At 41.1% G+C, this 24,014-nt stretch overlaps 1 protein-coding gene across 1 annotated transcript in view; it reads right to left on the reverse strand.

Annotated features, from left to right (window-relative positions):
• GALNT9 (polypeptide N-acetylgalactosaminyltransferase 9) overlaps window positions 1–24,014 on the reverse strand; it is a 131,115-nt gene that overhangs the window by 89,212 nt on the left and 17,889 nt on the right. The window contains exon 2 of the mRNA XM_005488931.4: window positions 17,230–17,410. Within this exon, the coding sequence (XP_005488988.1) occupies window positions 17,230–17,410 (181 nt within the window). The remainder of the gene's footprint in view (window positions 1–17,229; window positions 17,411–24,014) is intronic.

Raw genomic sequence — 24,014 nt, forward strand, 5'->3', positions numbered from 1 at the left:
TTGAGTGCACATTTGACCTCTGTGGTAGCTAAAGATGGTGTGAGCTGGGCATAGCTCACATCCAATATTCCTGTGATTTTAAATCAGCATTCAGGACTGCCAGCAGGTCCCACAGAGTCCAAGCAGCAGAGGAGCCCAGGGCTCCAGGGCACACAGGTACCTGGGCAGGGACCTGCTGGATGCCCGCAGGACTGGGGGCTCCAGCAAAGGCTGACAATGCCATGGCTAATCACTTCCATGGGCCAGCTGAGGATGGATTAATCCTGATGTGTGAAACAGCCCTGCAGGCTCCTCTCATACAGCATGCCAAGCATCAAACCTGGGGCATCCTGCTGCTGTCTTGGGAAAGGTCTTTGAGTGCTCTCATTCTGTATTTGCTACTGCAGAGCTTGGCTGGCAACCCAGAGGTATTTCCTTTCAGATCATTTTTCTCTATTCTAGAGATGATTTTCACTCATTCATTCCCTCACATTGAACTGGCTCCTTAAATGAACATTTCCCAGCCAGCCTCCTGAGCCCAACTGTGAGAACTGTCTTGCAGGCTTCATAAGAAAATGGGAAAAGCTCTTTGGTTGGCAGATCAGAAACTTGGGGGAAAAATCATGTACTAACATAAAAAGGTCACAGATCAGAAACTGGGACATGAAAAAAACAAAAGGTGCTCAACTGCACATGAACCTGCTCATGGCAACCTTGTAAGCTTGGAGGCATTAAAGGGAAGAAAATTTTCTTCTGGCTGGAGCTTCATTCCCTGATAGATGTATTTACTCTATTTGTATCTGTTCCAAGAGAAACACGTGAAGTCCTCTATTTATCAGGCTGCTCTTACAGTCCATTTGGGTTGCACTATTTTTTGTGAAGGACTGTCACTGCAGCCATGCAGGTAGTTCAGTGCATTACCAAAAAAAAAAAATAAAAAAGAAAAAAGAAACATCTTCCCTGCTCTATTTCCCCTGCCCTTTTTTCCTGTCTCTAAACTTGCTAAACTCCAAAAATGAGTTTTGCTCGCAGACCTTAATATACTGAGTTTGGAAATGGATTAAGCAATGCTTTTAGAGATTTCTGACAGCTTTACCCTTCAGGAAGAAATGCAAACAAAATTAAAGCTGCTTCATGAATCTTTAAAGTGTTTAATACAAGATACGTTTTTCCAATGAACTACTGGGACGGAGTTGACTGAAGGTTCCTCTCCTTCACAAACCTGATGAAATTGCTGGGCTTGAAGAAACATCTGCAGTTATAGCAAAAAAACCCTACCCCTACATGATCTGTGCCTTGAAAGCTTCAGAATGATCTGTGTTCATGTTTTATAGCCACAGCAGGAGAACAAGTTGGAACAGCTCCTTATTTGGTGCACGATCAATGAGAGGACAAAGATAAATATTTTAAAAGATTATTGAACTCTTTCTCTTTAATGCTAACAAATACTGCTTTTAATCACTAGGTCAATATGTATTTTGAGCCCTGTTAAACCAAGGGCTCAGACTAATCTTACCTACATGGTTACCTTTTAGCACCTAAAGCTACTGTGACTCCTATAGGCACAGACGATTTACCACAGCTAAATCACTGAATTTAGTGCCTAGCTCAGTGCCTGATTTCTTTCTCCAGAAACCCACTGAGGCTTTACAGCTAGTGCTGGATGCAATAGTAACTTTTGAGCTGCAGAAATAAACTAGCATCACCTTCCTCTTCCACACTGGCACGGAAGAGGAGACGTGACAAGCTGCAAATGTCTGGTTCCCCAGCATGGATCCAGCTGCTGACCAGTCTGCAGCAGCAGCAGTGACAGCCCACAAAACTGATTAGCTTCATGGATCATGAATCTGTCAGCCAGAGGCTCCAACTCCTTCCTAATTAATTCTCCTTCTCAGCAGAGGATGTTAACTGTATTATGGCACAACATTCTCTTTCTGTTGAGGGCAGATTTTCCTGCCCTATCCAAAAACCCAAATGGAAAATTTTTGAGTTCAAGACTTGCTCTTACTTTCTCCCCCTCTTTTGCAGCTCAAGGATACTTCCTAAGAATACATAATATAAATACATTTCCTATATATTCATTATATATTCAAATATGTATTCATTTCCTAAGAACACATAATATAAATATAACTGTGAACAAGAGAGCAGTGGTACAGAACATTGATGCTCTATGCACCTTGAGAAAACAGCACATTGTATTTATAAGTAAGGTAAGAGAAAACAGCCATTTTCAGAAAAAGCCTTGAAATTATGGTGATACCAGAAAATACCTTCACAGTCTGTGGTCCTTATGGAAGAGCTTCAATTTTGAAATATCCTACAGCAGAAAAATCAACGCCTTCTTCCTGAATTTGTTTGGAGAATTGCAGGTACAGGATACAGTGCAATTCTTGTTGGTGCTGTAAGTCTGAGGAAATCCACAAAAATAACCTTTTTTCCGTTTTTTCTCATATACAGTGATGTTGATGATTATTTTCTCATAAAGTCAGATCTTAAATCTATATACTGTAGGAATTCCCACCAGCTTTTTTTACATGCCCCTTGACATATTTTTTTTCTTATTTTGCATCCAAAAGTCTAGGAAAGAAATCCCCTAAACTCATCAGAAAGAAACCAGGCCAAGTCCTTGCACCTGAGGTAACCTCAAACACTTCCTGAATCAAGGAAAAGTGTCCTTTCATGTCAACCACAAACAAATGACTGCAATGTGCAATGAGTTTTCCAGAACACATCTGGTCATGGGAATTTCCCACATTCCCAGGCTGGACAATTGGATTGGATGTCTGTAGAATTTGCAGACTGAAGAACAGCACCATCCTTCCTAAAATATGTCTTTTGTACCTTAGGACCCTTCACTGTTCTATTTCCTACTGGAAAGACCAAATTTGCAGGAATTTCTATCCTATATTATTTCTATGAAGGAGAGACCCCTTTCACCTGGACACAGGTAGGTTAAAGATCTCCATCAATTTTCAATAACACACATTGGACAAGGGCTCCCTGAGAATGACAGATTTTTTTTTTTGTTCTGTTGCCTTTCTTTTAAATTCCAGGCCAGTACAACTGTGACTAATTGCTCTGCTCATAAAAACCCAACACATGTTTGTGCCTTTTGTTTTATAACACATTTGCTCTATTTGGTTTAATTCCTCCTTTCTCCAAGCAAATTATTTTTATATTTATAGTAGAAAGCCCTGAGAACTGTCAATCAGTGACTGATAGCACACTATATATGCATAGTTAACATATGCAGCAAGATGACTCTACTTGTAGAGAATATTAACCCTTATATTTAAGATTATTAGACTCTTCAAAAGTAGCTGCTGCACACATAAAATAAGAGGCCTTCTATTTCACTGAGCTATTTCTGGTTTTCCTCAGGCAAACAATACCAGAAACATGCCATTATGTCTAATACCCTTATTGATTTATACATATAAAAATGCTAAAACTAGTTTCAATCACTTTTAAAACAAGCCTCTTTATTAACATGAAAAATGGCTCAAAGCTCACGCTCACATCTTTCTGTAGTAAAAAGTCTTTGCTTTTTTGTTTTTTGTAACTTAACTTGAGTCACTAATATGTTTTGAAATACCATCTGTAAAAAATTTCCACTCTATCCCCCAGTGTGCCTGTCCGGATCTGCCTCTGGCTGTATGCATGCTGCATCACAAAGCATTAGGCTCATTGGAAATTAATGGAGAGGCTGAAATCTGCTTTCAAATGCTTTCCAAAAATCCCCAAAGAAAACAGATCCCCTGTGCAACTTTATTTTTAATGGTGCTGCACTTAAATTTAAGGAGGAGCTGAGCTAAATTCCAAGTGACATGTATTCTGCCTCATTTTAGGTGATTAAAACAAACGGCTTCTTTAGTGATTCTCAAGATTTTGCAAATATCTTTGCCTCTGTTCCAACTGAATTCTTAGCTTGCATCCTTTTTAAAGTAAAAACTTGAAAAGAATTGTCTTTTATAAAAGCCGTAAAGGCAGTCTCAGAAAATTCAGCTTTGAGATTGGAGAGCTCTCTGAAGTTAAGTGAAATATAAAAATTGGTGAAACTGATGAAACCATATTAAATAAAGGCCAAACTAAAGGCATTGTGTCCATTTGATTTGAAGATCTTATCAGCAAAATACATTCAGGAAAACACCACCTTTTGTGCAACTTTTAAAAACTTAATTTTGGGAACTACGTTGTCTGTGGGGAGGAGAGAATATACACTCTCATTTCAGCTTTGCCAAAACTAAAATCTCGTATTTCAAACAGGGAAGGCTCAAAAAGAGCCATCCAGAAAGCCAGATTATGTTTTCCAGGGTGCACTGACAAAATTGGCTGCTGCCCAGTGTCCCCACTCCTTGTGCTGCCACCAAGGGTCATTGCTCTCCTGCAAGCCATGTGAAGCCATTCAGCTGCACCTCCAGCAGTGCCTGTTAGCACTTTTCCCATCAAAGGAGTAATTTTCCACTCAAGGTGATGCATCAAGATCCCAAAAAGGGTCTTTGTGGCGAAGGGATAATTAATCCCAGCGTGTCTGCAGGGAGTGAGATGGTAACAGCCCAGATATCCAGCAGCAGGGTCCATATCTGCAGGCACCACCTCCTCTGAAGCTCCTCTCCTGTTTCCTACTGAGCCTGTGCCAGACAGAAAGGAAAAGCAGTGGAATTGGTGAAATCAAAGGAATTATTTTCAATAAATAATGCATAAGAGTAAACTCACCCTTTTCCATTTGCACAGAAGAGTTTGCTGTACCTTTGAAGCTATTTGTTATTCAGATAATAATATGTAAATACAGGAAGTTATCCTTGGCTATTAAAAATGTACTGCAAGTATTTAACATTAAGAATTCCAGATACTTTTGTTTAATTTTGACTATCTCCCTGCCTCAGCTGGTGTTGCTGGTGCTGGACAGAGGCTGAGTATCAGAGTGTTACCTGGAAATGTAGGGCAATAAAAAAGTTTTCAAGGTAACTGCTGCAGAGCTCTTCATGAATTTCATTAAAGGTTTGCTGTCACGTTGCAGTGTAGTGGTAAGGAGAAGAATAGAGGAATGCAATATTTTTCCACTATCACTTCAGCTAACAATGTTTTTTATGGTCTGGGGAGGATATACAACCACGTTTGGCAAACAACCCCTTCTTTAATAGGCTCCAGTGTATTTCACAGGAGACCAGCTTTAATCTCAGGTCAAATTCAGTTATGCAGCAGAATGTTTCTTTCTACCTATGTACAAATACAGGATAGTTGGAGGAGTAAACCACCAAATGGGAGATCAGCCATAAACTGGATAAACTCCACCACTGCCTGCCAAAATTGTAGTGAGAAGCTCTTTAATCCTGACTTGTCCCAACTGCTGTGAGGCTGGTTGTAGCCCAGCAAGGTAATAATGCTCCCCTGGTAATCACAGCACTTTTCTGAGGTGGTGCACAAGCTCATTTGACTAACCAGCAATAGCCTTGAAATGTTTGAACAGTAGTCACGGGCTTCCTCCTACTTTAAATGATCAATTCCTATCAGAGTAAAAACAGAACCAAGTTTATGGTATGTGGGAGGAATTATGGTTCAAATAGAGCAGTGTTCCAAGAACAAATGCATAAAGAACATTGATTTAGCACTGAAAAATGGGAGTATTAAATCCAGGATGTTTAGATGCTTTATATGGGATTGAGGAGAGAGCCTGGTGGCAGCAGCTGAGTGTTCATAAAAAGTCTGAGTCAGGCAGAGAGGACAAAGGAAGGTGCATGTGCTGTGTGTGGGTAGGAAGCTGCCTGACAATCAGATGATGGAGCACATCCAAAGCTCTCCATGAGCTCTAGGTCAGGATCCCATAGGATAAATCATTAAGCAAGAGCAGCCAAATCCTAAATCCTTTACTCTCCCCACATCTTCCCCAGTGATACTCGCAGGGTTGTTCTCTGTGCATTACAACTACTCTGTGAAATGTCCTGCTCAAGGAAAGCACCTGAGCTTGTCTTAACTTCACTGAGGTTATTCATACACTTAAAGCTAGGAACATATTTAAGTGCTTCATTGGACTGGAGCCTAATTGCACTTTTATAGCTTTTGTTTAAATTAAAGGCTAGTTAGAGGTGAACAGCACAGTATTCAACAATTTCATGCACTTAGAAGTTAAATGTTAACAACAGTTCCCTTCTAACTACTTACGTTGCTTCAGTTTGTATAACTTGAGAAAACTCTTGTGTTTTTATTTAGTTTTGGTTACATTTAGAAATGAAAAAAGTTTTTAAAAATCCAGCCACATTTACTGTCTAGCCCACAGCTAATACCTAGAGCACACACTTTATAGCAGCAAAACAGTGCAATGCATGGAGATTTTTTATATTTATGAGCTCTTATCCTAATTTGAAGAAAAAAAACAGGTCAACATGTGCTTGCTTTTCACTCAGGTTGACAGAAATTAGGCACACATCCTAGACCAGGCAACAAACTTAAGTAAAGCTGTGAATTTGAGCAGGCCAAGGACACTCAGAGCCTTTTCCTGGCTCTGAGATTTGGCCATTGCAGCACTTCACTGTTCCTGCACAAACCTGCTGAGAAACTACTCCCCACTTGTCTGGTATCTTTTCTGTCTTGTCCACAGGCATTTTAAATTCTCATCCTCAGTGTTTGCAGAGTTAAATTAATTTGCCACCACAGAGAAAGGCAGCAGTGAGCACCATCACCTGCGTGCCCAGCAATCCTGCCGTTCCTCATCCCTCATCTGCAGACACACACATTCAACCAGATCCTTCCAGGCTGTTTGCTCAGCCCTGCACTCAGAGAAACTTTCCCCCAGAGCTTCTCTGGATTCCCAGCTCTGTCAGGCAAAGGAGGGAGTGCTCCTCTCTGAGCAAACAGAACACAAATTCCCTGTCTCTTGGTACACAGGTTAATTACTCCAAGGCAATAAGGCAATGGAGTGGCTGGAGGTCAAGCATTTGTTTTCAGGCAGTGTAGAAAATACAGGAGCAAGGCTTCAATGTCATTTTTATCTTGGGTTTAATGTAAACTTCACCATGACCCTCTGGGAGAGCTGTGTCCTAATGAAACATCCACAGCAGGGATGAAAGCTTGCTCCAGTCACTGAATGAGAGCTGCTCACTTTGTGGATGGAAATAACTAAAATTTATGCCTTTCCTCTGAAATTTTAGGGGTACAGACTAACTTAGCAACAACACCCCAGGGTATTTTAGTGCACTGTTTTAATTATAATTGCTGCTATTAATATTCCACCATTATTCAAGTCTGAAGCACTGTGTCTGCCTGAGAGGTGTGTTTCATTCCACCCCAGAGGCCAGCCCACTGCTGGGGCCTTCAGAAGACAAAATGCATAAATGCAGACTAACACAAGTCTGGTAGCATAGAATAAATAATACACTCACCCCCTGGAGCAAAGAAGAAAATAAACTAATTAAGGACCTATTTGACAACCTGAAGGCATCTCTCACACAGGTAAAATGCAATTCCAGAGGGTTTCTTCTCTAGAAGCTGAGAAACAGGGAGCTTGTGCAGAAGTAATACACAGAGATATCTCCAGTAATTTAAAGCTGCATGGAGTCCACTGATAAATCCTGACACACCAACACCACCTGAAACTGTGGGTGCACTTAAACCAAGCTCCTTTGGTGCTGCATTCAGCCAGGTGGCCTGGGTTGTCTGTGGTTTGATTTTGAGACCACAGCAGAAGGTCTAGAAGCAATGCACAGAAGACAAGAACATTTCAGAAAGCAAAAAACAGAAAATAGACTCCTCACACTTCAATATCATAAAACTTTCAAACAGCTGAACTGGCAGGTGCTGTTTCAAAGAAACCAAACCTTGGAAAGCATCTAGATCAAGCTAACCAAGACAGGAAGCTAACATTTGCCAGCCTGTATCTGTCAGGTACTTCTGGCTCTGGCTACTTTTAAGAGTCTCTCACTTTTATTAGCACTAAATTCACTCAAAACCAGAGACACAGGCAAAACAAGCACGAACTGACACTATTAAAATGAAACACTGCATCAACTTGGAGTTCACAATTCAGTTTTATTTCAGACAGAAGAGTAAATTGTCTGACATTTTGGCCTGCTCATGTTTTTACCACAAAGACACAAACAACAACAACTAAAAAGCCTTGAGGTTATGTGACCTGAAACCTTGACTTTGCTATGCTATGAAACCTATCCAAATAAAATAGGAATAAGAATTCACTAATTTTTAAAGCTACATCAGGAAGACATCTGGAGATAACACCTCACACTGTCAGCAGAACTAAATTTGCATAAACCTTTTAAGAAAGATATGGGAAATATTATTTCAAACCATTAGAACTCCTTCAAAGCCCTACAAAGAATCTCAGGTATAGTGTAACAAAGCTACGTGCAAGGAAACATAAAAGGAAAAGAAATACCACCCTGAATTCATTGCCTGTCTTGTTCTGTTACTTCTTTTTATCCTGTAATGTGATATCATGGAGTGTAACATAACATGACAGTTCAGAAATTTACAGGAATATCCTTTTCTCCCTGGAAGTGATAGCAGGCAACAACCAGCCATGGGCTCAGGGGAGGGAAATGAAAGAAATTCTCAAATGCCAGCACACAGCTGCAAGTCCTGGCTCGATCTCAGCAGTGCTTCTGCACTACAGATATACATTTACCTATCAAAGAGCAGCTCACAGAATTTGTGGACAGCATCCCACCATTGCTCTTCTTTAGGAGGAAATACTCTTTCTGCCATGGAAATACTATGGCTTTCTGGTTTCCAACTCAAAAAATTACCACAGTCTCTAAAGCATACTTTAAAAGGAAAAGAAACCAAAAAAACCAGTGGTGCTTAAGGGGAATGTGCAGGTCACATGAGACACATTTAGTGTGAGGATTGATGAGAAAACTGAGGGATGCAAAGCAGCTTTTTGGTCATTGTTTCTTTTCCTCCCAGCTGACCAGGCCGCCCATGCTGGCAGGTCATTCTTCAGTGAGTGTTGCTCGTACAGAAATCTGGTCCTGGTTCTGCATGCCTCAGAGCATGTAACACTTCGGGCTGGATTCACCTGCAATCCTGTTTGGGCTGGATTCACTTCCAATACTGATTGGGCTGGATTCACCTGCAGTCCTGTTTAATCTGTCTGCCCATGGCTCCTGAGGGAGGGACCTGCAGAGGACATCACACCCTGCACATGATAAGCAAAGCTGCCATGGCATCTCCATCCTCTACACAGGCAGCCAAGTCCATCACCCCAAATTAGATGTCTAATTTCTAGTCCCTGTTATGCAACCCACCTTAGGTAAACTATTCATGTATTCAAGAGTACATTCTGGTGCAGACAAATTGCAGGGAATGGCTTCCAGCCTCACTGCATTTAAACACAACATTGCAATCAGTTATTTTTCATACTCCCTAGTTAATCAAATTCAGCCTTCACTAAATCTACATTTATTAGTGCTGACAGTCATGCAGAACTTGTCTTCAACAATTAGTATACACAAAGGCACTGCAAAAATGTAGAACTGGAAAATTACTGCATCTGAACATAAGGTGGCTTTTTGGAAAAGGTTGTTCATTTTTATGGTTCTTTTTAATTTAGCCTTTCTGGTGCTCCTTTCATCCCACAGGTCAGTGGTAATAATCAAGACCTATGTTATACACTTTGCAGTATAATTAAAGTCACTACTTAATTGGAAAGCCTAGCACTAAACAAAAGGGAATCAATAATGAATCTAATGGGAAAAGCCAGAGAAAACATCTATTGAATATCAGGAATAACTGTGAGACACTGCCATGTGTCCAGCACTGCTGCTATGGAGACAGCATGGAGCCTGATGATGGGTGGCTCTGCTCATGAGCCATGTCCTGCGAAAAACTCTGGTACTGGCCTCAAAAAGGGGATGGAAGCTTTCTCAATATATTTTTTTATTATTATTGGGAAACACAGTCACTGTTTTAACTTGTTCCTCAGTCTTCTCACTGGAGTAATTTAACATTGCACAACTAAATATACAAAGACCTAAAGGTGGTCTGGGATTTGGGGGACCAAGGTTTGAGCCCACATTCCACCTATCAATCATTATTTGTGCCAGGTGAGCAAAGCTCCAGCAGAGGTTGGGAGAAGACCTGAAATATCTTCATAGACAGAGTCAGGTCATGACTCCAGGACTCAGCAACAGAGGGACTGTGCTGATGCAGAGCAGTACCCATGATTTCCTCAGAGTTTTCTTGCCTAGCCAAAGAAACAGATGAATTTTTTCCTCTCCTTTGCGGGCTTTGCACAGTTCCAGCCTAAGCCCCTCACAGCCAAACAAGAAGCATTTCCCAAAAGGCAGAGACAAGCCTGTGGCATACACAGGGATACACAAATAAGCACAGCTGGCCCAGGGGCAGCACTGCGAGTGAATTGAGGTTGTCAGCTGATATCCCAAATGATCTGAGTCAGAACTACAACACCAAATGCTGGGGAGGAGTTGGTCAGAGCCCAGCTCACTGCAGAGGAAGAGCACAGGGATTTGCTCAGTCCACACCAGCTCCTCCTGCTCCTGGGCAAGGCCAAAATCAGCTGAAATTGGCTGCATCTCTCTGGGGCTGCATCTCTGCTTGTTCACACAGATAATGTGCATGCAAAGGGGCTGTTTAAGGGATTCAGAGCCCAAGGAAAATGCCCAGCCCATGGAACCTGACAAAGCTACATAAACTCCCAGAACATGGGTCTGCACCCCTCTCCTTCGCCCTGCTCAAAATCCACATCTGGACATTGATTTGGGATGCAATTAAAACACTTCAGTTAGTTTCATCTCTTACTGAATTTCCCTCCAATAAACAATCTTAATCTGTTGCCCAGAGGTAATTCTGTCTGCTCCATTTTCCCTCTCTGTTTTTTCCTTCTCTCTGCTTCAATTTACGTCATATGTTCAGAGTGGCCAAAAAAAAGAGGATTTTTTAGAATTTTAGCATGGTTTTTTAGATTGATTGAGAGTGGGTGCAAAAAAAAAAAAGTCAAATGCTTTCCTATGAAAAAAAAGTCTAATTGAAATCAAAATATCATGCTTATACTTTGATTGTGAAACCCTGTTCTGCTTAAAAAACCCAAAATGCTTAATTTCAATTAATGTTTCATTAAACTGTGACCTGAAAGTATTGGTAGAAGATAGTAATGGAAAATTCATCATTTCAAGAGTGATTTTTTAAATGGGAAACTAAAGGTTTCATTGGTCTAAACTCTTTGCTTAAACAAACATTTCACAGAAGATGCTCAGCCTAACACAAAATATTTTTAGGCAATTTTTTTTTTTCCGCTTGTCATTTTCTGCTAATCAGAAATTCTGATTGCTGGAAAGCTCTGGACTTCAAATATTCCTTGTGAAAAGGCCCATTACACTGCACTCTGGTTAACCTGGAAAGGGTCCGTTTTAATTTGGAGTTCCTTGTGTCATTTCTCTATGTCTGGCTCAAAGAACACCCAGCATCCCTAGAGGATTTGAAAACAGGTCACGAGGCAGAGCAAACAGCTGTGGGGGGGAAAACCAAATAACCCCAGACCCAGCCTTGCCCAGTGCAGTGATCCAAAAGCCGATACTCTGTGAGAGCCATCTGCCTTTGTGCCCTGCTCCTGGAGCCACGTCCAGCAGAGCATGGGGGTCATCCAGGCACAGCACTGATAACCAGGGTCATCCAAACCCAGCACTGATGACCAAGGCCATCCAAGCCCAGCACTGATGACCAAGGCCATCCAAACCCAGCACTGATGACCAGAGCCATCCAAGCAGAGCACTGATGACCAGGGCAATCCAAACCCAGCACTGATGACCAGAGCCATCCAAGCAGAGCACTGATGACCAGAGCCATCCAAACCCAGCACTGATGACCAAGGCCATCCAAGCACAGCACTGATGACCAAGGCCATCCAAGCCCAGCACTGATGACCAGAGCCATCCAAACCCAGCACTGATGACCAGAGCCATCCAAGCCCAGCACTGATGACCAGGGCAATCCAAACCCAGCACTGATGACCAGAGCCATCCAAGCAGAGCACTGATGACCAGGGTCATCCAAGCCTAGCACTGATGACCAGGGCCATCCAAGCACAGCACTGATGACCAGAACCACCCAAGAACAGCTCTGAGCCTCCTCCACCACAGAGAAACTGCATTCACACCCCTGATGGGGCTCCAGAGAGCTGAAACAGCACAGGGGCTCCCCAGAGACCTGCTGCCCAAAGAAAGGGTCCAAGTTGGAGGTGGTGGTTCTGCCTTTTCAGAGAGCTGGAGCTCAGTGGTCACTGAAGGCTTCCCCAGCTGCTGGCCTCACTGGAGCTGCTGTTATTAAACCTTTGAATGAACAAATCAGAGGTCTATTTACCAAGCCTGCCCCCTCGGTAACATTATTTGATCAATTCCGGAATTCTTTTTGATAGGTAATTAAAAAAGCTTTTCCTTAGGTATGGAGTGGATTAAACCATTAATTACACTTCACAGCCCTAGAGATGCAATTCTTTTGCTATTGTGAAATGTCTATGGCAAACCACAAAAATGCTTGCCTCCATAAAAGAACTGAATAAATGAAAGCAATTTCCTCAAGACCCAGATTTCTCTGAGTTTTATGGCTAAAGACTTGAGTTGCCACAGCATTAATAAGTTTGTTCTTTAGGGCTGAATTTTCTCAATACAAATGTCCGTGACTGTAACACAAAGAAAATATCTTCTTTGGCTGATAGAGCCAGCAGACTGAATCCATATATTAATATTATTGTTATCACTGAACTGCCACAATGCATTCTGCATCCAAGTTGCTCAAAAAAAGATCAGTTAAATTAAAGATCCTCACCAAGCAGCGACAATTTTGTGTAAAAGCCAATTTAGCCATTATGGAAGCTGCAGGATCATATTAACTTTTCTCAAAAGTATGCATAATGCATGACAGCAAGTGGTTTTGACAAGGCTTGAGTGTGTGTGTCTGCGTGTGTGGATGTGTCCTGCATGTAAAGAAAGCCCTGAAGTAATTTAAGTTACAAAGTCAAGTGATGGAAAGACAGAAAATGCTGGATTTACAGGTGTTGCACCTGTTCAGTTCAACCCCTTGCTATCCAGCTTGTGCATCAAAAAGAGCAGGGGAATTGATGTTATCCTGAGAGACAATGCTTTTGTTTGAAAGCATCTGCTTAGCTGACACTTCCCAAATTTCCAGCATGCTACACTGTAAAACAAACAGCTTTTTTAAGTTTGGGGGCCTTTACCCCATCTTTGAATGACATTCCCTAAGGTTTTGGACATTTCTACTTTCTTTAAGTTTGATAAAGTCACAATCTACTGTCACATGGGGCTTCAGCACCTCTGTCTTCATGCATGGCTGGGAAGGGCTGAGTCTGAGCCTTTGTTACTGGAACAGGGGCTGATATTTTGGCTAGAGCTGGCAACAGAGGAGGATTTTATTCCCCAAAAAGGGCAGGAGGATGGAAATTCTGCCAGCCTGGTGTAGCCACACAGGGAAACCTGCTCTCCTCTGCCCAATGCCTGCAGGGGTTTAGGTGGCTGAACCTGGGATGTGTGAAATCCCCACCAAAATCTCAAAATCAAAATCTCCACCAAAATCGCTGCTCTGTTGCTTTAGGTCTGGTTTTGACTATTCAGCCAAACATTTTGCCTTTGAAATTATGGTAAGAGAGGCATGGACAGAGCCCAGCAGATTTTACAGCATTCCCAAGGCAGGATTCAGGATAATTCTCCACCTAAACACATTGGGAGGGATAGCTGCCGGGAATACAAGTTCTTATGCATTCCCACACGCAAGGTTCATTGGCATCAGGAGATTATTTTCACTCAGTGCTCAGGTTTTTTCAATTATGACACTCATTTTATATATGGGAGAACATATATGGAAATTAATCCAATAACACTTCACCATCAAATAACACTTCTCCCAGAGAACCACAGAACAAGCTCTAGCTTAGCTGTGTGCTTGCAAAACAAAAATAACCTGTTCCTCACAAGAAAAGCTTCTGTTTCTTCCATTTCATAGAGGAAATAGGATGTGTTAGTGAGGGCTAGAAGTCATGCTAATACTTAACTGCTGTGAAGAAAAATCAGGACATTAAACATTCTGCAACATATTTTCTACAGTGGTATAGACCTTGAAAAACTTCAAATAATATATTATTTAGATAATATAATCTGATCATAAAATCTCTAATAGATATTTAAAAATCTCTGATATTGAGAAGAAAAAGCTGGGATATATTTATCATACCATGCTAGAATCAAACTGTAATTTTGTAATTATTGTGTGATCGGTAATCACAAGCAAGAAGTTTACTGCTATTGCCTCTATTTGGCGCACAAACAAAATTTGCTGTTGTCTCCTGTACCAACAGAAATTCGTATCCTAAAGAAAAGGTTTCTGGGCAAAAAGGAATAAAAGCAGTGACAGCAGCAGGTAGGAAAGCAGAACAAAATGTGAGAAAAGCATCTTGAGTGCCCACCCAGGCTTGAGGCTCTGCTGCAGTGGAAGGACAGGGGGAGGTGATTCCAATTTGGGAGCTTCTTGGTCACGCTGGCTGACTCTGCACCTCTGTAGCACAACATATTTTTAATTTGCTGCATGGGGATGAAAATACCTCCTGAAAAGCAATTAAACTGCCAAGTGTTTATGAACTTATGCATGTAGATGGAATTGAAGGTTTATTCTATCAGAATGAGAGAGTGGACAATGGTAAGATGGGAGTTCAAATGAAGTAAAATACAATATTTCTCATCAAGCTTGGAGTATTATAAGTCCTGAGTTTGCATACTGAAATCATGTTTACTTTCATAAATTTTGCCTGTGCAATGTAGACTTGAGTATAAATTCTCCCAGTTCATATCTTTAATACTGGTTTGTGAAATACATAGATTGAATATTTCAAATGGAAGCCAGAATGGGGAGAAAGCAGAGTTTAATACTTTGGAAATGCAAATTCAGATGTTTTTATTCACAGGCTGGCCATAGACTTTGTACATGGCCTTGGACATTGATTCTACCTTGCTCCTCAATTCAAAAAATGAAAAGCCCTCTCCTTTAAAAAATGAACAGCTCTGGGAATGACATGAATATAAAGCACAAGCAAACTGACAAGCTCAGCAATGGAGAGGGGAGACCCTGGGCAAGTGTGCACACAGAGAAACTGGACAAGAGTGGGATTTCAAAGCCTGTCTCAAGCTCATGGAGGTTCAGTTCTCCAAAACTTAATTAGGGTATCTAAATCAAACAGTCAAGCTCAGCTTTGGTACATGTCCTCCTTGTGCTGGGGGCCACAGAGCTGGGTGTAATCCCAGGTGGGGTCCCAAAAAATGAAGCAGAGGGGCAGAATCCCCTCTGGGATGAGCCCAGGACACGTTTGGCTCTCTGAGTGCACTGGGCCATGCTGAGCTCCCTGTCAACAAACACCCCCACATCCTCCTCAGGGCTGCTCTCCAACCTTCTCAGTGGGCAAAATCTTCTTATACAAAGACCTTCTACTATCTCCACTCTCATTTTCCATAGCAAATTCAGTCTGAAGGGTTTTCCTGTGACTCATCTAGAGACAAGTGCATCAATTGCAGCCTCTAGATCTAACCAGAACCAACCCAGGAGTGTCCAAACATAACAAGGGAGGCACTTCTCCCAGTGACACAGATATTTAATCATCTGGCATGGCCTGATGAGATACCCACAATGAGAATGTCAAAAAGCTCATCTAAGTGACTCACCAAAGCTCCTCAGCAAAACTGGGAGAGCATAATCTGAAGTGAAACATCCCTGCATTGCAAAGGGTTTCATGCCTCTGAGAGCTGCTGAGCTGGATTTGAGCTCTGCAGCCTTTGCTTTGGCATTTCCCAGCAGAACACATCTCATTTATCCTCATCCCCCTGCCCACAGCAGCAAATAACAGCCAGGTCAAACCTCACCAAGCTCCATTTGGGAAAATTCACTTTGACTTTAGGGTCTCTGGGCCAGATTTGATGCACAGCTCCAATATTTGCGTAACTACAGATTTCCCCAGCATAATTCCAAGATGGATTTTTATGATACATCAAGAGAGGAGAGATGAGACCATTAAACAAGTCAGTGTACATCAAATGTGGTATCAAGGCAGCAGATTGCTTTCTTTTTGCTTCTTCTGATACCTGAATTTTGTTGTGTTTGTTTTTTTTTTGTTTTTTTTTTTTTTTTTTTGTAGCAAGGGTTCGAGAAAACAAATGCTGAGTCAATACTTCTGAGATCAGTTTAGTATGTAACACAGCTAAAGAAATTTGTAGTTAAGCTGAAGTTTTGTTTTTGGCAGCTTGAACTGCCTAAAATCCTAATTCAATTGCAATCTACTCAGAGACCACAGCTGTTTAGCTTGGCTAAACTTTTCTCACCATTTAATAAGATACTTTTTTATTTAACTTTCAGTTCTGCCTAGGAGCCCCAGTGGGTCTTTTAAAACAGAAGATTATTATTAGAAATTAATTAAGTATTCTTTTCAATTCTGTCTCCTGAGAGCAACTAGGCATTGTTGCTGATCTCCTCTGCATTAAGACATTACTGATTGTCATTCATGGGATGATAGTGTGGATGTCTCATCTGGAAAATATATAACTCCATAAATATGAAAGATTTGAAAGTTATTTAATACAAAATATAATAAATCAGTGCAAATAATAAACATGTAATTGCAATGTCAAGCACAGCACAGGCGTGTGAAGACTATAAACAGTGGAATAAAAATAGACACACATTCCAAAGACAAAAAAACCCTTACTGCAATTACAGGACCCTGATGGATTGCACTTAGTCCATGTTTCAGCACACTGCAAACCCTGACTAAACAATTCTAAGAATATCAAATGCAATTAAAGACAATTGATTTGATAAGCTGGGGTTATTTTTAAGGGACCAGTGACTATAAAGTGTTTGTTGCACTGCCCCCCTCCCATTGCATGTGACTACAGGAAGCACAGACTAAATCTGCCACCTCTGAAAGCTTTTTCTAAATGAACCAAACCCAAAAAGCACTGATATCCTGATGTAATTTTTGATCTGAGGCATTGAACATGCATATTAATGTACTACTGACAGAATTAGCTATGCATTTAATTTGGCAGTCCATGCTTGAGATGGCAGTTGGTTTATTTCATTTTCACTCAGCTCAGGGTATCTGTAAAAGTAACTGCTGTCATATTCCAGCCAGGAGGGATGTGAGGAACGCCACCATGGGTCAGCAGAACAACAATCAATCCCTTACTCCAAACAACAATAATAATGCAGAATTCCACTTACTTTTTAGGTCTGTAGTCAGGGATGGACCTGTCCAGTGATATCCTGTCACTGAGCTGGGCATTGTAACCATACTCTTCGTACTTAGTCTCTGATTCATGGCTGTCATCTCTCAGGGTAGCAGCCATTCCCCCCTGGCCCAAACCTCCTGGACCTTCCACTAATCCCATGGGCTTTGCCAGACCTAAATGAAACACAGACAAAAAAATTAATCAAATTATTAACATAAAAGGTATAGATAGAACATCTTCTGTGACACAGAATGTTTTCAGATAAATGAGATCTGAACTCCCAGTTCTTAAAACCCTCATGGCTCTGTGGAAATTACCCTCAGCTTCCCAAACCAAAGTCCAAACCAACACATCTTGTAGTATCTGTGCATAATGAGCAAACTATAAAGAATCAATTAGCAGCTTTCATGATTCCTTCTTTTTCCAAAATGGCTCATTATTGTTAAGATAATTAAGAAAAAAATTTTCCCCATTAGAACTGGTGGGTTTCCCCATGTAGCCCATTAAAACTTCATTCATTTTAAGGGAGAGATGCTGAATTTCTACCACATGTGGGTGTGCCAGTTTAACTCCACATTAGTGTCAGTTCTGGTACTTGCTCTGTGACTCCAGGACCCTGCAGCCCCGGTCCAGGTTTGGTTCCTATGGATTGGTCACCAGGTTCTGCTGGGTGGTAAATACAGGATAAATCTGATTTCGCTGCCTGACTCAACAGATGGGTGATTTGGACTCGAATACACACCCTGCCCAGCCTCTGTTGCCACAAAGATGTGCTAAAACTATTTTAATGAAGCTGACACTCCACCTGGGAATCACTCCAGATTCCTCTGCACTTCACATCTGACAAATGAAATATGTAAGATACTCAGCTCTGTAGAGCTCACAGTAGCAGAAAGTTTGGACACTCAGTAGGTGCTGAGAAATCAGCCAATTAACAATGCATTCACAGGTTTCATTCACTGGTCAACTCAAAAATAAAAATAAAACAAAACTAAACCAACATAAAAATGCTCGTATGATCACATCACCAGGAACCTCTTCCATGGCAACAGGCATTTAATTTGGTGCTGAATCCTCATAAATAAGCTCCTCAAATATCCTGTGTTTAATGTCAAAGCTCTCCTTTCCAAAAGGCTGGCTATCAGCAAATCATTATAAGTGATAAAGTTATTATAAATAACCTTGAGAACACCATACAGGAATGTGTGACTCTCCCCCAAATCATTTACGACCCCAAGCAAAGCAATTAGAGCTTGACCCACTCAACATTTTTCAAATCAAGACTTTTTCAAGAGGAAAATGTCATTATTTCAACTAAATGATTAAAAAGAAAGAAAGGAACTGTCAGCATTTGGTAGCAACAAACACACATGGCAGTACAAACGTGGGACTGGCTTCTCCAAGTGCCATTAAGGAGGGCGGATCAGACCCTTGGGAGGAAATTCTCTTTCACCTCACTGCAAACAATGTCCTTACTTGTTACAGCTCCATCACCATCTCTGTTTAATGACAGGACAGCCCATAGAGACATTGCTTCATTACTGATCTGAATGGGTGAAATTCTGCATTTTCTCCTGCAATGTTTATGACAAAATCCTGTGCTGAGATAAAGTGCAACAATACAAACAGTCACAAATTAACATAAAAGGAATTCTGCTACTGAATTTCAGACGCTGCTGACAAAAATACAAAAATGCTGCAATCAGTGGTGAGTCAGGACAGATCTTGCTTGTGTTTGTGTCTTTGATGCCTTCATGCTCCTCATCACCAAGCACTGAAACGTGACTAAAACTCAAGACAAGTCTGGATTTCAAACCAGAGAAGTTCTTCTAGCTTATTAAGTGAAGCACTTCAATCCATGTTCAACATTCTGAAAATATTTTAGGGAGCTTCATTTTGAAGAAAATGGTCACTTTTGTCCTTTTTTTTCCAATTTAGGATGAGAGGCTACTTGGCATTTGACTTTCCTTTGGAAAAATGTGAGCAGAGGGCCCTGCACGCCTGGCCTGACAATGATTCCCTGCTTGAGTAATTACAGAAATTACATGTCTGGGACTCCACATCTCTCCCCACTCAAAAGGAGGAGCAGAGCAGCCCAATCTTCCTGCATGACACAGACTTAGACTTAACAGACAGCAGCAGCAGTGATGCTGCAAGCTCTGCCTGACATGCCAAATATATGGAACCTAAAAGGGGCTCAGTTTCTGAGAAAAGTCAGCAATTCCCTCAAAAAAAAAAGAGTCAAATTAAACACTTTAAAAGTCAAAACCCCAGAAAACTTGACAAAGACTATGTCCTTGAAAGACCATAACGTGGAAATTCATTTGATGATCACCTGGAATCATCTGGGCTAGGTTCTGATGTAACATCAAAGCAAATTGAAGATTACTTCATTAAAATTAAGTGACCTGCTTTAATGAAAGGCTCTCCAAGATGTTGTGTGCTCATTTCACTTGAAACAACAATCTAATTCCAGTGGTTGAGAACTTTATTCTTCATACTACATTCTCTTGCAGTTTATGGAACAAAACACTTGAGTCTTTGTGGCACAAGTAATGTGAGAATGAAACTTCCACCCCACAGGAAGCATCAAACACTTGGATATTTTACTTCTGAGAGAATTGGTTAGACAGCCTGCAAAACCAGCCATGATGACAATTATTTCATATACCTTTTTCTAAATCTGATATTCTAGCTCTTTGTGCTGCTGATCTGATCTTGTTGTGGGAAGGAATTATCATTTGACTTCCCCTCAGAGCATATTGCAGTGAGCTTTTTGCTCCAGCTACCACATTGTAGCTTAGTCTGACTGACAGTTATCCCAGAAATGCAGTAACATTGACCAAAATAAAGCAGCAATTAAATAAATGATATCACATTGCTGCCTTCTTCAAAAAGAGCACCAAAGTGTCTCTGGAAGGTCTTAGGAACAATGAATATACTCTATTTTATATATGTGCGTGTGTGTGAGAGGCAGCAATTACAGGCAATGCTCCTCAATGCATGGTTGGTTAGCCAGACCATGCCTCACATATTTCCATTGCATTTTCCATCTCAAAGTTGATTTGCTGTTGCTTCAGCAATTGCCTCCTCAACAGAGAGCTTTCTTCCATCCCTCTCTAGGTCACAGTGATGACTTGCTAACCCCCAAATCCACAGTTGCTGCACTGGTCAGCCTTAAAAAATAAAAAAATATAATAAAAAAAAAGGAGTTTCAGTTCAGCAGCATCTTCACAAAAATAGGTTGGTATCAAGAATTGGGATCCTTATTTTGCCTTTGTGTTACCCACCTGCAGCCCTGATTCTCACCCATTTGTCCTCAGCATCAGAAGCCAACAAGGGCAAGGCACAGAGCCAGAGCAAGGACTGAGATCATGGGGCCAGCTCTGCAATGGGGATGTGCAGAAAGGGGATGCCCAGTGAGCAGCTATTCTTCAATCTATCCTTTCTTTAAATTTTCTGGACTAAAAATATCTGCAGCTGTTACACTGGGAATGGTCATAGGCTGCTCCATGCTGCAGATGACAATGAGGTCACAAATAATTAGTGTCTGTCATTCATTTCTAATTTATTGCTCTCACTGCAGAGATTTCTGTGTAGGACAGAAATTGTTGGGAGAATGGAGAGCAGAACCAGCCAGGCTCAGTTCCTTAACCAGATTAATTACTCCACAGGATGCATAATTTTCTAGGAAGAAAAGAGATCTTCTATTTTTCATCATAAACCTTGTCACATTGGGAAAAGCACTAGGGAGATTTATATGAGAAACTATGGCAAAATCTAGATCAGATTATGGCTGTGATTATTTTACTATCATTTTTTTTCCTTTTTGCAATACAATTACAGGCAGCTGTAAATCAGGTTCAGCCAAGGTTCTCAGACAGAATTAAACTTCTGACAATTCAAAATAAAAATAAGTGATTGAAAATAATAATAGAATGTCAGAACAGTGAGAGAACTGCTGCAAAATCTCCAAAATGCCCTTGCTGGCCTGTCTCAGCCCCAGCCTGAGAAGGGCTCCAAAGCCAGAGTTCTGAGCTTTATCTACACTTACTTCATCTGCATATTTGAATAGCTGCAGAAAAATATTTCAGTTTCTAGTACCTGAAAAGGAGGGAATAAAACATTTTTTTCTAAAACATCTGGCACAAGTCAAAATCCTGACATAGTCACCTAGCAATTCTGCCTGTGACCCCTGAAACACTAAAACAGGAAACATAAAACTCAAACAACTGTTTCCTTCTTTCGCCAATTATTATTACTCACCTGAAAATACCACTGCATGCCATGTAAAGCAATAAAAATCTTTGGATCTTAACTTAATTTAAAAAAGGAAAAAAAATCAGGGACAATAGAAACTCCACATAGATTGACAAAGCTGACTTTGAGTATTTCCAGTTACAGCTTTGCAAAGAAAATAAAAAGGTTCAGAAATTCTGGAATAGGTTCAGTAACAGCTTAAACAAGACTCAGCTTGCAATGTCCTTTTAAGCTATTTTTACATAAACCCAGCTGTTTAGAGGCCGGAATTAAAGCAGTTGCAACTATTGAACAAACCCCAGAGCTTCCACCTTGAATTACTGTATTGTGCTAATTTTTTGATCTTGTTCTGTTGCAGCTAGAAACTTCAGCTGAAGGTTAGAGCCTCAAAGAATGGCATGGAGTGAAGCAATGATCTTCCTCCTTCAGGAGCTGCATGTCAGAGTGAAGCAGGTGTACAAGAAAAGCAGCTGGTTGGAGGAGGAGGAGGAAAAGTGCAATACAGGTGAGCCATTCAACACTGAGCTAAAGGTCTCAGCTCACCAGCTGTTTATAACTTCATTTTACTTATACCTAAAAATAACTGTTAGCTGATGATTTCTAAAAGAACACACACCAGAGAAAGGCTCTCTGGTGTAAGCAGCCCCTTTTCTCTCACACAGCCCCATAATGGCATAAATTCAGTGAATGCATTGGCAGTTCACTGCACTAATGTTAAACTTGAAAAACTAAAAGCATTTTTCTGTTGCAAGCATGAGGATCAAAAATATGCAGAAAAAAAAATCTTATTTGGAACTATTTCACTATTTGACAGAGTTTCAGCCAACTTTGCAAACAGTAGCATGCAGCATGGGGAGCTGCTGGTGTCTAGCTCATGATTCAATTTAAATGTTAAATAGAGCCTGGCCCTTAATTTCTGCATATCCCAACTTTCCATATCCCAGATCAGCTTCTCCCACCACGACCCTGAAGCAAGCCTACATAATATGTCAGATTTGCTGCCCAGAGAACTGATCTGAATTTTGCCCATATCAAAAGGTGCTCACTTTCTGAGCTAGAAGGAATGCTGAATGTGGAGGAGATTTATTTTACATACAGCAACATTCAGCAAATCACATCCCACAGGGATACAAGCTCCAACTTCTGGAAACTGGAGAGCAACAAACAAAACCCCATGTAATTTAAGTGACTCCAGCACTTCCATTTATCTGAAACCCAAAACACAGTCTGATTTTTTTATAGTTGTACTCAAGTTTGCTGCATCCTTGCTTGAAAAGTTTATGTCCCCTGGAGCCTGGTATCAGCCCCAAATATCTCTGCAGATAAATCAGGGAGAAGACAAACAGCATCCTGCAGCTGATGGCTTGAAAAGGACAAAAGTACAGCAACCTGTAAAGCTGAAGTACTTGATATGCAACTTTTTGTCTCTAGAAACAGGAGGTGCAGTGGTTTTGTAGCTTAACCTCATCTCCAAACCCCAATGGACAGCCTGAGACAGCATTTCTCAGTTTTGGTGCCCAGATGAGAGGCAATCCTGTGAGGTATCATCCATGTGTGAGCAGGTGAATGATGGGGAAGGGATGAAGTGATTTGGGAGCTCTGCCTGTAGAGGGGCTGCTCCTTTCCCACCCCCAGCAGCCAGTCAGGCACAGAGTGCAGAACCATGAGCCTGGGAAATTATGTGGATTATCTGGAAAGAGGACTCATATCCAACCCCTTGTGTGCTCTGCCATATGTTTCTTCTTCAAAACAGGGATTTTCCAGGTTGCAGAGGGCACTCTGAGACACAACATGTGCATATCTGTCAAATGCTCAAAATACATTTTATGGAAAATTCCATGAAGGTGCCCTGGGCTGTTCTCAGCAGCTGGGCTGGAAGCTGACCCTTATTCCATCCTACACACTCTGCTCCCACCATATTGATGCTTTAATCCTTAAATCCTACATGGTAACTCCTACCAGGACAGGATTTGGTGAGGAGAATTTTTTTCTGAGAATTTTTTTCCTCAGAGTTTCCATGGCATGTAGTGCAGACTCAGGATACCACTGGTGCTTCATAAGCCCAAAGAGCTCAGGTAGTCCTTAAAATCCTAAATCCTACCTAGTAACTCCTACCAGCACAGGATTTGGCCAGAACAATTTTTAATCCTTAAATCCTACATGGTAACTCCTACCAGGACAGGATTTGGCCAGAACAATTTTTTTCTTAGACAACAATTTTTTCATGTAGTCCAGACTTAGGATATCACTGCAGCAGATACTACATGAGCCCAAAAAGACAGATCCCACCCCAAAGAACTCACCATCAATAAAGGCAAGAACCAGATGCAAGAAAGATAAAGAAAGAAGACACGAAGACAATATAACAAGGTCAAGGTGTTTCTGAAAGGATCCTTTTTGTAGAATAGAATAGAATAGAATAGAATAGAATAGAATAGAGCTCCCTAGTCATTCAGATAATTTTGAAATGATGAAAGGTGACAGTTCTGTGTGTGTAGAGGGAAGGAGTCCATCTCT

This window comes from Zonotrichia albicollis, chromosome 18 (assembly GCF_047830755.1).
Source record: "Zonotrichia albicollis isolate bZonAlb1 chromosome 18, bZonAlb1.hap1, whole genome shotgun sequence".
In the NCBI taxonomy this organism is placed as follows: domain Eukaryota; kingdom Metazoa; phylum Chordata; class Aves; order Passeriformes; family Passerellidae; genus Zonotrichia; species Zonotrichia albicollis.